The sequence below is a fragment of the Pezoporus wallicus genome, unplaced genomic scaffold, assembly GCF_028554395.1.
Source record: "Pezoporus wallicus isolate ANWC-B61680 ecotype Strahan unplaced genomic scaffold, APGP_CSIRO_Pwel_v1 scaffold_2146, whole genome shotgun sequence".
NCBI lineage: Eukaryota > Metazoa > Chordata > Aves > Psittaciformes > Psittacidae > Pezoporus > Pezoporus wallicus.
Genome location: NW_026639769.1, coordinates 177,663 through 192,234, shown reverse-complemented (window position 1 = coordinate 192,234; position 14,572 = coordinate 177,663). Strand labels below are relative to the sequence as shown.

Genomic DNA, 14,572 nt, shown 5'->3' with positions numbered 1-14,572 from the left:
TCTACAAGGTTAGTCTGAAGCATACCAGGTAGAGATGGGGCTAATTCTCCTCACTGCATCACCAGAGAGGAGAATAGAACATAAGACTCTTCTAAGACAAGCAAATATTTTTGTCCAAAGCAATATTCTTTGTCCAAAAGAAAGAGTCAAGCAACCTCCCCACTTATAACCATTTGAGGATGACACACCACCAGCTCTGATGTCCCAAAAGCCGAACCAAAAGTGAAAACTGCATTTTAGCCACTGACAGTGGAGCCAGGGTCCTGGAGCATGTACCAAGCAACAAAGCAGGCTTCCTGTCTCACAGAAAAGCAGTAACGTACCCAGTCCAATGCTCCCCAAAAGTGTACTTATCATGCACTAAGCCAGGGGTTAGTTGCCTCTCCCTGCATGTGGGAGGAAAGGGAAAAGAAATGTCAGCCTCGCTCTTCTGCTGAGCATGGCAACAGTGCAAGTTCTCAGAGCATCACAGATCCCCTCTCTGAAGAAGCCTCAGAGGTGTCTCTGCACCCTGGGTTGGCAGAGGTGACAGAGAATTGCTGAAATCCTACTGCCTTGGCTGAACATGTCAGGACGAGCAGGACTGAGGACAGTAGTGCACAGCCATGAGCTGGCCTCTGCGCTGGACTGCTGCAGAAGTGGGAAGACCTACCAGCAGCCAAATTAAAGGCACAATTTCACCCAGGAGAAGAAGCACCTAAAGAAAAGACAAAAAGTTCTGCAAGACTTCTGTGGGGAGCAAGGCGCTTGGAGTCTACGGCATCCCATTGCAGTAGGCTGAAAATCAACATCTGGCCTGACTGCATTTTAAGTAGAGATTTGCCATGCAAAAAAAGTGAGCTGCTGAAAACAGACTACATTGAGCGCCTGCACTTGCTGTCAAAATTTAGTGTCTCTGGTTTTGCTACCTGCAAGGTGATGCAGCTTCCCACCCAGCAGGAAGGCAGGACGGTGGTCTCCAAAGACGATGAGCACTTTGCTGGGGTTTGTGAGAGCTCCTCTAGCACGGGGGGACACTCACAAGGCTGCTTCCCTACGACAGCTGAAGACGTGTGGGGAAGCAGGCACAGAGAGCACTGATAGCATCCCACCAGAGCGCCTTGCAAGCACAGACTGCAGTAATCCTGCACATTTGGCATAGGAATGGCGGGCTAGGACCAGCTGGATGCGTGGAAAGCTCATCCCCATAGCATCTAGCTCTGAGTCAAAGCGTGACATTTTCTAGTAAAATAAGAAGCAGCTGAGGCAGGCTGGCTGCAGAGTGATGAGCTGGTTTGAGCAGTTTAAATGGCAGCGGGTGTGGGTGCTGGCTGCACAGCTCCCCGGCTCTTCCTGCCTGTTTGCCTGTAGACTGCGTGGCTGGCAGCCTGCTGCGGAGGTAACCGTCTTCCCGCATCCCTCCAGTGCGGCTGGAGGTGTGGAGTGTGGCCGCATGCACAGCAGAGGAAGGAAATGTAAAAATAAAGTGAAAACACGAAAAGAGACTGAATCAGACCCTTCTCAGTCCTGTGAACATATCCGGGGTCCTGTCTGACAAGGCTGAGGACCCCAGGGCTGTGCCTGCTGCAGCACCACAGCTGTGTTTGCACAAACACACTGCGACTGCGAAGGGAAAGGCAGAGAAATGTGTGTGTGCCAGGTCAAGCAGTCCTCCTAGGTGCTTCTGGATGTGTGCATTTGGATAAAGATGGAAACAACCACCCCTGCTGCAGATTAAAACCTCTCAGATCAGGTAGGTGCAGAAAAATAGATTTCACCCCTTAGGAGCTGTTCTGTAATTATTGACTGTCTTCTCCAAATTTTCCTGTTTTCCATGATTAATTATTTACCCAGCCATCCCAATTTCAAGTTCCTTTGTGTAGATTCTGCTGGCACAGAGCAGTGTAAGTAGAAAAAAAAACTTATGACAACCAGCTGGCAATGATTATTAAAAGTAATTATAAGAAAATTGCTCAGCATCTTTATAACACTCAAGCCAAGTCCTGCCACTGAATCAAACTGGTCATGTGTGCCCTGACGGGACCGAGATGGGAACAGAATCTGTAGTAGGAACCTTCCTGACAGTATAAAGCAGTCAGGACAAAGGATTTGGATAAAAGCAATGCTTCAAAAGGTTTATGCTGAAAATGGAGCCTGTTCCTCATGGCATGAAGCTCCTAGACATTGTCTTGCTGACACTTTTTGCCAGGGATATGAAAAGGGGCTGGAAAATACATCCAGAAACTTGTTCTTCTGCACTGCAGATCTGCAAAAATCTCTTTCTCCTTCCCTGTACACATGTACACCAGTGCAAAGCAAGAAAGCAAAGGGCATGTACAGTGCTACCAAATGGCTGGAACAGTATTTTGCATGTTTTGTGCCCTTTTGTGCAGGACCACGGAAAACTCACCCTTCTCTGAACCAGCTGGAGAGGAAAACAATGCTCTAAACCAAGCAAAACCAACCTTCTCTTCCACCAGTGTGAGGGGGCTCACTCCCATGGCTTTGCAGCCCATCTGCACTGCAGCTACAACAGCCTTTTCAGGATGCTCCCCTGCCTGTGGGCAGGGCTGGATCATGGGAAGCCATCCTGTGCCAGGCTGACATGAATGCTGGTGCTGTGACAGCTCAGCTGCTGCTTCAGCTAATGCAGAGATGCCCACCCATGTCATTTTTTCACCTTTACAGGGAATAATGAGAAGTGCCTTGAGGTCTTCTCTGTTCCCTTCTCTCCTTCTCCTCAAAAATAACTAACAGAGCGTGTGTCTGGCTGCTCCTTCACCATTAACAAAGCTCCTGTGCAGCCCCTTTCATGGTGCATTCACTCATCTATGCTGCTCTTTCCCCAGGGAATAAACCCTGGCTCTTCAGTCACATCACCCAACTTGAACACCTCCTTGCCTTGAGTAAGGAGGTTTGTCATGGCACTTATTCTGAGGTTTGCTGCTGTCTAAGGACAGCCAGCCACTATTTTGGCTACCATGGAGGAGGGCTAGGTGGCAGCGCAGTGGTGATTACCTGCTGTAGTCTGCAGCAACGTGCATTATCTACATGCAGGTCAACACTTGACTGCCCAGCACAAGTGGGGCGTGTTGCACACATACACAGATGAACCACAATGAGTTGGTTGGGATCTCAGCACCATCTGGATAGTTCTTCACCACTGAGCTGACCGCTTTCAGCAGCCTCATGATTTCTACCTGCTGCAGGGGGAAGACTGGGCATGGAGGCACAGAGCTTGAATCAGGCCGGGTGTACAGCCATTCCTCTTGAAGACAGGGCTCTTCCTTCATCCCTCCTCTTCTCCAGCCTGGCAGGGGAGGAGGACCTCTGTGTGAGGCAGGGAGCTACACCCAGCTTTCCCCCTCTGAAGCTCACTGCTTCCAATCACACCCTTGCTGGAGGCCAACCTCATGTTCCCTGCTGAGCACCATGAATCTGCAGGATTGAGGCCAATAATGCTGTGGTTATTTGTAATAATGACACTGGGAAGAAAGGCAAAAATAGTTTAAAATGGATTAAGAAATCATGTATGCTGGTCTGTACGCAGGCTACGTCCACTGTCTTGCATCAGTTAGTGGTGTGAACAATATGTTCCTTTTATCCTCCCTGGTCCCCCCCCTCATAATTCCATCATTGTATCTCAGTCCTGACCCATAACTTCTCCTCCCTTCCTGCCTTCCATTACTGCTCTCCCAGAGCAGGGAGGGAAAGCTCCCACATCTGTGGTTACTGTACAGTGTGGAAAAAAAGTAACTCTTCAAACCTACAGTATCTCACAAATCTCAAAAATGTCAAGCATGTTTTGAGGCACTAATCAAGCCTTGCCACCTCTCCACTGTGCAGGTTGCTAATATCATTCCCATTCAACAGAGAAGAGGATATGAGGTATGCAAAGTTGAACTTTCTTTTCCCCAAGGTCACACAAGAAAGTAAGTGGGGAAACCAGGGGAAGTACATGGATTTTGTGGCTCCAGTCACACAGTCAACTTTTCCCTTTATCCTGCCCTCTCACCTTGCCACAACCCACTGCTGGAGGGCAAAAGATCCCAACTGACATAAACTTTTCCACAAAATATTCATGTATAAATCTCAAGCCATAGTGAGGTTCATTTGCTTTGTGCAAGCAGCTCCTTTAGCCCAAGTTTACCATGCTGTGCTTCTGACAGAACTTATTTTCAGTAATAAAAGTAAGGCTAAGCCATATCACTGTGCTATCCAGGCAATGTTAAGATAATATCTTTGGGACAAGACACATTCATGCCCCAGAGAGATATACCCATCAAGTCTTAAGCAACTGCAGTGAATTTCTCCCCACATCAGTGAATCCAGGGCTTTTTATGCAGGCTTTAAACCAAATCCTTCATCTACGCAGGCTTCTCTCTTCCTTCCCTCCCGTTGCAGCTATTTAGAGGAATTTTAAAGGGATGCCTCTCAAAGCTGCAACAAAAGTCTTACCATGCAGCTAGGAGTACAGAAACTTCATGTTCTTTCTCTCAACATCTCTTGTACATAAACTGTTTCCAAAATGTTCGCTTGCACAACACAATGCAATGTGATTGCAAAGAGCGTCACAGATTCTGGGGTAGTATCAACTCCCTATCCGCATTGTGTGAAGCCTGGTGAACAATGCATCTGCACAGATCTACTCCTGCCTTTTTTTGTGCCTTGCCATGTTTACTCATGCACCCACAGCTCCTTTGAAAAGAAACTTGATTCTTACTTTCATGGCTGTGTTAACATGACACCAAAACCTGCTCCTCTGGCAGTTTGCAGGGGGATGAGGATATCATACTGTCACATGCAGGGCTTGATCTGACAGTAAACAAGGATTGCAAACCCTCCCCCCCCTAAACCACCCTCCAGTTTGAATGTGCTCAGCTGGGAGAAGAAAACTCTCTTGATTTTAGGCACATGAACCTTCATGGGCTCAATGGAGTTTTGGGGAAAGGGGAACAATTAACTGATAGAGACAGGAAAATGGCAAAGGTTTTTATGCTTTTTACCATCAAAGGGCTTTGCCTTGCACCTCCTTCTTTCCCCACAGCCTCTGAACTCTAAGCCAGATCTAACGTTTCCAAATGTAAGCAGCACTGGTTTATGCTGTCTCAAACCAGAGATTTTGAAACAGATGATCAATGGCTGACCTCATTACATTCCCTTAATCCACCTGCCAGTAGTCCCATGCACAGCAAAGAGGGGGGTTTGTCTCCTTTTGTTACCATATGCATGCTTTTAGGGCACACAATGACAATCAGGACAAAAATACCACTGGGATTTCATTGTATTGTGCCGATGCAATGTAATTTGGCAGCACACAGAGAATGCAACAGAAAAACAGCAGGGAAGATGTTGATGGGAAACCACACACTCAGGCTGCAGGAGTCGGCAGTCAGTTTGTGTACAGTCATGGAAGCCAAACGTAAGTGGGACATGTACACATGTACATGCATGCACATGCACACAGAAGGACACACAAACTAATGGGAATAAGTCAGGAGGTGCAGAAAGCATTTGAACACAGCCACAATTGCAGAGATCAAGTAGCTTATCTCCCAGCTCCTTCAGAAAGAAGGGACACTTTGACAGGAGCTGACGTAACTATCTAACCACTCCCTTCCTACCTTGACCTGGGGGTTCCTGGCAGAAACATGGTGTTGGCAGAGCACATGAAGAAACCAAACAGGCTAAGAAGAGCTCAAACTCAGTTCTTCTGTAAGACAATGTGGCTGGATTTCTCTATTACTGCATGGGAGTTCTCATCTCCAAGGAAAAGGAAATATCTCTGGGGAGCCAAAAGCAAAGGAAAGGGAGAAAAGGAGCATGGGAATCACTTCAGGGGTCTATAGTTAAGGCATCCAAAGGGAAGATCACATGGTGAGGCTAAGGATGTGAGAACCAGAATGGGTGAAATTTGGACCAGTAATGAATAATTGCTGGGTTCTGCTTCTCATACCAGACACCATCTTTGTCATGAGGAAAAGGCAATACAATTTGAATTGCCTGCACTGAGTTTGGGCAACAGCTGTGCAAGACAAACATTTTCCATATTTATACCTTGGGTCACCATGTTTTCCCCAAAACTCACATTGAGGTTGTACATACAGACGCGGTACCCTGTGCCCCCAGTGAAGAAAACAAAAAGTGCTCATTTCTTTCTTAAATAAAGAAAAAAAAAAAAGAAATAAACAATATTTTCATTTTCACACTATCAGCAAGCAGCAGGCAAGAATCAAGAAGTGTTAAGAGATGCAAGCACGTCCTTTCCAACAGATACCTTCTTCTTTGCCAGCAATAAATCCTGGTAAGCGTTTGAACGGAGGAAGCGCGCATAGCTGTCACTCTTCATCAGCTTGTAAATGTGCTCCTATGGGATGGAAGGAAATGAGAAACAGAGAATTGTTATCAAACCTCGTTTAGACATCACATGCATTTAAAACACAGCGAATTAGAAGGAAGAGAGACCGATCAAAGTTCTAATTAAGTCTGCTATTATTGATTATCTGTGTTGTGGCAGTGTACAGGAGATCCATCCTGGGGCAGGACCCTGCTGTGCCTGGGGCTGTACGACCACAAAACAAAGAGATGGCCCTCACCCCCCAAACTGGCACACACTATTTAGTAATCAGTGTTACTCTCTGAAGCCCCCAGATTATAAGCAGGTGTCTAGCCAGGCTGAAACTACTGGGATGTCTCAAGAAGGAAGAAACAAACACCAGAAATCATCCCACAGATTAGGTTTCATTTTACCACTCACAGATCTTGAACTCCCTTCCTGTTCACAGAGGAGAGCTGATACTTGGGCACATTTCATCTCCACTGAAGATATATATACTGAAAGTAAGCCAACCTGTTAACATCCTGAAAAAGCCTGTATTTCTGGTGACTATGCAGGGTGGTTATACAACTAGATCAGATGTGGATGGCTATAACATATACATAAAGTTATGTTAGATGAGTCCCTTTCATAGGCTCTTTTCTTCTCCTAGCAAGTCAAACTGCTGTTTCCAGTTTGCTATGAGAGCACTTACTATGTGCAGCTTCAAACTTACAAAGTGGTGTTTCATTGTGGCAGAACTTAATGCCTGCCCTTTTCCTGCCTATTTCCTTGCTTAGTTTTGCTTTCCTGCTGATAATCCCTTAACAATCAGTTCTTCTTCTAATTGTCCCTGGATTTGCAATAGATATTACCCCAAACACCAACAAAACAAAATCAAAATACTTTGACCAAATAATGACTGAGAACACACTAAAGGAACTCAAGAGAAAAACAGGCACCCTGGGTGTTTCTCTTAGACTTTGCCCAGGGAAGCACTTTTATAGAGTTAATGAGCAATTTTATTTGTACTGATTTACACAATGTGAAATATTCTCTCCTGCCCTAAAGACACTGCACATGAAACTTTAGAACAGCCAAACCAGACTGAAGTTGCATAGGTTATTTCACAGTGTTAACAAGCCAAGCAGAATTCCCTTATCTTCGCCATCGTGGGTAATTAGTGATGACCTGTCTATACACAGAAGAACTGCTTAATTCAGCTTTCTTGCACTATTCAGTATAGTCTTAAGAGGGGCATAACTGCCACTGGGTTTCCTACAACACAGCATAAAGGTATCCTTTGAGCTAGAACCTGGTATAGAACAATTTTTACTGGTTAATTTCCATACTTGCTTTTAGACCTGACAGTTCTCATTTGTGTAGCACTATCTAGCTGAAGGGTGGCACAAGATTTTGCAATAGAAATGCTCAAATAATGCAATTTAGCAACTGTCACCCTTCCTTGCTGCAGAAAAACACAAGGGAGGGCATATCTTCATACTTCTCACCTACAGCACTGCCTTGACATTTCACACCCAGCTGTGGGTCATTTGCTTTATTTATTCAGGACAGAATGAGCCAAGTATGCATTAAGACAAGGAGAGGGAAAATAATGTATGTAATGGATATGGTAGTCAAAAAGTTTCTATTCCTTGGTGTGAATAAGGATTTTCAATATCAGCTCTTCTTTCAAATACTTCATCTAGGAGAAATTAAGGATTTGGTTGATTTATTATGATTATTGCAACCAGTTCATCTGTATTGTTACCTTTTAACAGGTACTGTTAGACTCCATGTCCTCCTAATGAAAAAACCCACATGACTATATACCTGAAAATCTTTTTCCTTCCTCTTCCAGGACTATGAGGACACTGATGAGTAAGTAAGGCAGCCACCGTGTAGCCCATTAACAGCAAAGAGCCTGATGGGTTTCCAGAGCTCTCCTCCTCCTAGCGGTCCTCCCTTGCAGCAACCAGTACATGAAGGCTGCTGATGGAAGGGAGTGCTGAGGGGTGCAGGAAGGTGCTGTGGGTAAGGTGGTGGGTGACAGACGTACTTCAATTAACTTTTTGATAGACATGTATTTTATTGTTGGTTTTTCAGTGCCTTTGGACTCCAAGTGGTTTCTTTATCTGTGGTCAGACAACTGAGCTTGCTCTGAAAAACAATCTTCTGAAAATAACATCCATCGCCACACAGACAGGTCACATGAGCTGTTTGCAGGCCAAGGAGAACACTCCAGGCTGGCCATACAACCTGCCAGCACGCCAGTGACAACTATCATTCTTGTTCATGTCAAGACGACTTCACATGTTTGACCTTAAAACAGTGTAAATTCAACATCTGGCTGTGTGAAGGGGAAAAAATTACTTCGATCTTGAGATGAAATAAACCACAAGCTGACTTCTTAACTGAAGCCCTTCCCTGAGAAACAGGACTATTGCACACCCACAGCCCAACTGCCACTGTGATTAGCTAATTGGAATGAAACATTTTCTCTGCTTTTCACATCTTGGAATCACTGAACAGCAACACTGCTACTTTTCAGTGGTTCACCAAAGATGTAATCAAACAGGGAATAACTATCCCTAGGCTTTGAATGCTAATGAAGAAAGAAGGCTCGGCATAGGGGAAGCGAGGGACATGCATAGCTTCAGAAGCAGACTTCACTGCTTAGAATTCAAAGGGCTTGCTTTGAAAAAGCTCTGGACTGGAGGCACGAATGATACTCTGATCATTTATTTTACAGCACTGCCTTTTCGAAGCACCTACTGGAAGTCTGAGCCAGTTGCTCAGGTCAGCAAAGCCTGCCTTCCAATTTGCAACAGTACAGGACAGCTTACATTGCTGCAGCCAAAATCCCCGCTGAGATTGCACCATGAAGGTTCCTGCTAAAATTGTGGCTGCAGTGTGTGTTCAGCCCAGTTACACAACAAAACTAGCTGCAGGACAGGAAACGCCAGTGGCTAGGACATTTGTTTTGATCTTTAGCCTACACTGTTCTTCGCCACCAAGCTATTTTCTGCTATACTTTCTAAAATGCAGCTTTCTAGGGAGAATTTACAGCTAGCATTTAGCAGTTCCTCATTTTATAAATACATTGAAAGCTACTGGAGATCTAGCAATTGGAATACTGTGCTCAGTTTTGGTCCCCACTACACAAAAAAGACGTGGACATGCTGGAAAGGGTCCAGAGGAGGACCACAAAGATGATCAAAGGACTGGGAAGCCTGCCATGTGAGGCAAGTCTGAGAGAGAGAGAGCTGGATCTGTTCAGCCTTGAGAAAAGAAGGCTCAGAGGAAACCTTATCACCATGTTTCAGTATTTAAAGGGTGACTACAAAGAAGATGGAGGCTCCCTTTTTACAAGGAGTCACATGAAAAAGATAAGGGGTAATGGGCACAAGTTAGACCTGGGGAGATTCCAACTGGGCACAAGAGGAAAATTTTTCACAATGAGAACAATCAGCCATTGGAATAATCTCCTCAGGGACATGGTGGATTCCCAAACACTGGACGTTTTAAAAATTTGGCTGGACAGGATGTAGGAACATCTAGTCTAGGTCATTCTTGCCTAGAAAGATTGGACCAGATGATCCTGGAGGCTGCTTCCAACCTCGTATTCTATGATTCTATGAACTGAGCTTATTCTTTGCAGAAGCCTGAGAACAGAGCATATCAACAGAGGTGTGTGCATGGACTTAGCTGCTCTATGCAATTTGTGCAAATTGGCTTGTCCCCTTCTATCATGGATTTTTAACTCACTTGGTCATTGTGACCCACTGGTCTCTCACATCTTATTTTACTGAGAAGCTGCTTTTGCTCCTCCTCTTTATCACATGGTGGAGAGGGAGCATAACCTCACCAAAAGACTGAACTCTCCAACTGCAGCCAGCATCTCTAGAAATGCACTGTATATACATGCACACTCCCTGACATACCTGACACTGCTGGCAAGAAATTTGAGACTTCCCATCCTTATGCTGAGAGAACTCATCATTTTGTAAAGTTCTTTATTAGAGGGTAAAGAGCTCATTGTTACTGGCTTCCTGAATACACAAAGCAAGTGCACTACTTGTGTAATTTTTAATGACACAGCTGCAGCTATGGACATTACAGCCTCTTGCAGTGTGAGCAATCTGGCCAGAATTATCACTGTGACACTTCTTTGTAAGTGCCATGGGAAGTTCCTGTGCCACACCTGCACAACAGCAGGAGATACATTACATCTAGACAGTGCGGCATCTCCCAGCTATTGCTGAGTACTGCTTCTCGGGTATGGCTCAGACTCTTGGCTCCCGGCTCTAGCTTCAAGACAGCAATCCTTTAGGGAGTCAAATTGCAAAAGCAAAAATGTAAAACAGTTGTATAACAGAATTGTCCAAGTGATCTAGTAAACCATTAAAGAAGGTAGCACCCTGCTTCTAAAGCCAAATAGAAAGCAGAGGGGGAAAGAAAAAATGTCTTTCAAGATATGGCCAGGAGCTGACAGACATCACACGTCCCACTGGTCTCCCCCGCAGCCTTGCCAGCTATCTCTGAGCACCAAGCTGCCATCTCAGGCCACTGCAGTGGCAGCTGCGAGTGGAGACAGGGACTGACTTGACATGTGCGAGCAAGCCCTGGCGAGCTGGCTTTTTGAGCTGACCAGTCACTTAGTCCTTCACACAGTGTGCTGTTGATGAATGCTGGCTGTACTGGTGCTTCCCTGAGAGGACAGATGCACATTTGGAAATGTCAGTCTAACGTGGAGGGTGACACATTAACCTGCATTTCTAATTACAGTGCATTTCGTCACCAGGAAGCGAGCAATTCCCTTACAAAACTGCTGCAAGCAGAGCAGATTTGCTCTCAAATATCCCCAGAACTGTGTCCCCAGACCCTGAACCAAGGCAACAGGATCTGAGTGCGTATCTTCTTGAGAAAAAGGTAGACCCCTTTTGTGTTTTATGCACCTGAATCACATCTCCTCCATGGTGGCAAGAACTATGCAGCAGTCCTGAGGGCTATCAAGGTCCACTGAGCATCTTCTCTGTACCTGGCCTTGTATCACTTCAGACAGCATAACTATCCCACTTGCCATTGCTAGATACATAAAGGAGAACAAAGAGTAAAATTTAAAGGAGGAAATGTTGTCACTTCTGTGAACTAGAAAACAAAGGAACCAGCCAGGTAAATCACAAAAACACCCTTTTCTACAGATACGTGAAACCACCAGGAAATCCCGCCCCTGACAGCTGACAACTTAAGTGCAGGGAAATAAACCCCAGTAAGGTTCAGCATCTCTTGGCTGTTTCCCTTCCACGAGCTCTATCTTTGGAAAGTGATGAAGGACAAGCTCTGTAAATTTTCTTGACAAGAGGGGAAGGGGGAGGAATAAAAGAAAAAAGTTTGCAATCCAGACGGGAACGTGGGAGGTGGTTGAGATAGCAGAAACTGCCTCAAAGCAGCACCTGCTTCAAATCAATGTGCTGCAATGGAATCTCAAGCCTGCCTCCCCCCTTGCAGTCAAAATGCAGTGACCCTGAGGAGGGCAGAGGTGGGAGCCAAGAAGGACCTTGAGAACACCCAACAATATGTGGGGAAAAAAAATGAATGATAAAAAATAGTAACAACCCCTGACTTGCACAAGGCACCCAGTGCATCTCAGGGACTGAGAGCAGTTGTTTTTAGAAGAAAATCTTGGTTCTTTCCTCTGAATCATGTATATGAGAGGAGTGATCCAATTCTAATCCCACCTGTATTTTAGCCATTGTGAGCTCTGAACATCAGTTAGATTCCAGAAAACCCTTAAATTTTAATTTGCTGAGCTTGTTTTATCTGTTTGTGCCTAAAACCAGCTTTAACTGATCATGGGAAGTAGGGGGAATCGTTTCAAACACAGGTATCCCATTTAGGGCATTTTTAGCCCATTACAGGAGACTTACACTAAAGGTAGACAGCTGTTGAAATTTACTTGAGCCTCAAGGGCCTGCTTTGCCCTTCATAAGCTAGTCAGAAGCCTCCTTGCCGTAGCTATCCCACTAACATCTTTTGAATTGCTCTGGAACACCCCTTCAGTCCATCACCAACACCTGGTATTAAACTAGTGAGAGCTGATTTGAAGACCCTTTTGTATTGCAAGCACACGAACACCAGCAGCTGCCCGTCTGGCCAACTCCAAGGGAGATTTGCAGAATGTCAGACAAAACCATTAGAAGAAAAGCTCACAAGCAACGTAAAGCAGTAGATTAAACAACTAAATAAATAAGAGCAAACCACAGTGAATGTTAATGTTTGTTCTACCTGTATGCTGGGCACTGGGGAGGTATTTACTGCAGATCTGCCTCAGTGAACACCTTGCAGCCTTCGCTGGAAGGATGGTTACGGATGCCAGTTGAGACCCTGCCTGGGGCTTGCTTTTCAAGAGCTGTGTGTATAGCACAAAGAGGACGTGGGAAGGAGAAAGCAGAGAGACGCTTCTCTGAGCACACAGTGTGTGACCGCCCCACCTTCCAATTATACTTGGCAGCAGCCTAATATCTTTCTGCTGGCACCTCCACTTTGCATGGACATCTGCAGCAGAGGAGGTGAGGTTAACCTGTGCCAGCACGCATGCATGCTGCAGTCAGCAAAACCTGGTATCCAGGGGCTTTTGGAGATGTATCCTATTCACCTTGTTGAACTCTTCTCAGCCTATTCTCAGGAATCCTGCCTGACCAGCAAGACCCCCTACCATACCACCACCAGGGTCTTCCAAAAAGCCAAAGAGAGGAAAGGAGAACTACTCCTCTTTAGCAGTTACTTGTGTTGCTCCTTAATGCAACAGGTTTTAGGATCAATTATGATCAATTGCCCTTCAGTCTTACTGACAATGCACTTCAGAGAAAGGAGGAAAAAATGCTGCACCAGCTCTGGGAGCTGAAGTAGCAGGCACAGTTGAGATGAGGCAAGCAGTAAGAAGCTGCAGAAGAAAAGACCTTCACACTTCCCCTGACTGAACATGATGGGAAAACACCAGTGGGGTGGAGGAAGCAGAGAAACACAGGGGTTTTATTCCAATTCCCTGTAGTGGCTCCAAATGCCTGCTAAGAATGCCTCTGGATCTACTTATTCTTGCCCCTGCATTTAGGATTTTACACTTCTCAAAAATGCTGTCTTGCCTGCACACATTAACCAGCCCCCTTCAGCAGGTTTTCTGGTGCCTGCCAGTAGTGCCATCTAGCAGGGTGAGGGTAAATGGGTGCTCTGGCTGCTGTGGGAGCACTTGGCTTTCCTTGATTTATGATTTAAAAAGAAATATTTCAGGTTGGTAACTGGCATGTAAGGGTCTTGACCTGAGAATGAACTGCTCGGGAAAATCTGAACAATATCTTTTTGGCCACTCTCAAGTTATTTAAGAGACATAATAATTTACACCCAGAGTTTCAGCTGGTGGTGCATTTTCTTCACACTCAACCAAGTTGGTTTTGATACTAAGGGAAAAAAAAGGGGAAAAAAAAAGATGAATAATTATATGGTAATATAGACTAACCTCCCTGCTAAACTAAAAAGCATAAAACCTCTTTTCAGGCCACAAATGAAATTACACAGGGCTGAAGGCACAGGAATGTAAGAAAGAGCTTTAACAGGAGGGATAACTGTAAGTAATGAGAGCTCATTTTGAGTAATACACAGAAATCCTTTGTTTAGCCCTGTAGATACATAGTTGGAAACACAATGTAAATCTTCTGTGGGAAAGTGCATTGATAAAACTAACACATAAATTTAGCTTTGGCTCCTCTGTAAATTGATGAGAAAACTGGTTTGCTTCATACCTTCAAACATACAAATGGGAAGGCGGAGTGCTGGGTGGCCTATGGCAGGCACGGTGAGGAGGACTACAGAGGCAAAGGGGTCAGCCTGGAACTGCAGGAGGATTTAGTCCTAAATATAGCAAGGGCTATCCTGGGAGACACGAGTGGGCTGCTGGGAGTCTAACGCCATATGAGCAGCTTTAGGGTTTGAGAACAATGATTGTGGCTAAGAGGCTGATTCTCTCAATATGGACCAAATCCTGGCTACTGGCAAAAAGCCCAAGTAAACAGGTTTTCCTGGGAGGAGAGGACAACCTCGTGTGGCATGTGAGGGACTGGCATCTCTTTTACGAACAATATCTAGGAATTGCAGCAATGAAGACGTTTTGTTTTCTTTCACTCCTATACGTGCTGTGGTATAGCTATGAGAAGTAACTACATAAGTTTTTGAATAACACCCTGACCCCTGTAGGGCTGTCTGCAGCTTCCTCTTTTTGTT

General features: G+C 45.2%; 1 protein-coding gene across 4 annotated transcripts in view; it reads right to left on the bottom strand.

Moving 5' to 3' along the window:
• The window catches only part of RGS6 (regulator of G protein signaling 6), a 142,744-nt gene that overhangs the window by 15,839 nt on the left and 112,333 nt on the right, over positions 1–14,572 (bottom strand). For all 4 annotated transcript variants that reach the window (XM_057416070.1, XM_057416072.1, XM_057416071.1 and 1 more), the window contains one exon: positions 6,257–6,346. In XM_057416070.1, coding sequence (XP_057272053.1) covers positions 6,257–6,346 — 90 coding nt within the window. The remainder of the gene's footprint in view (positions 1–6,256; positions 6,347–14,572) is intronic.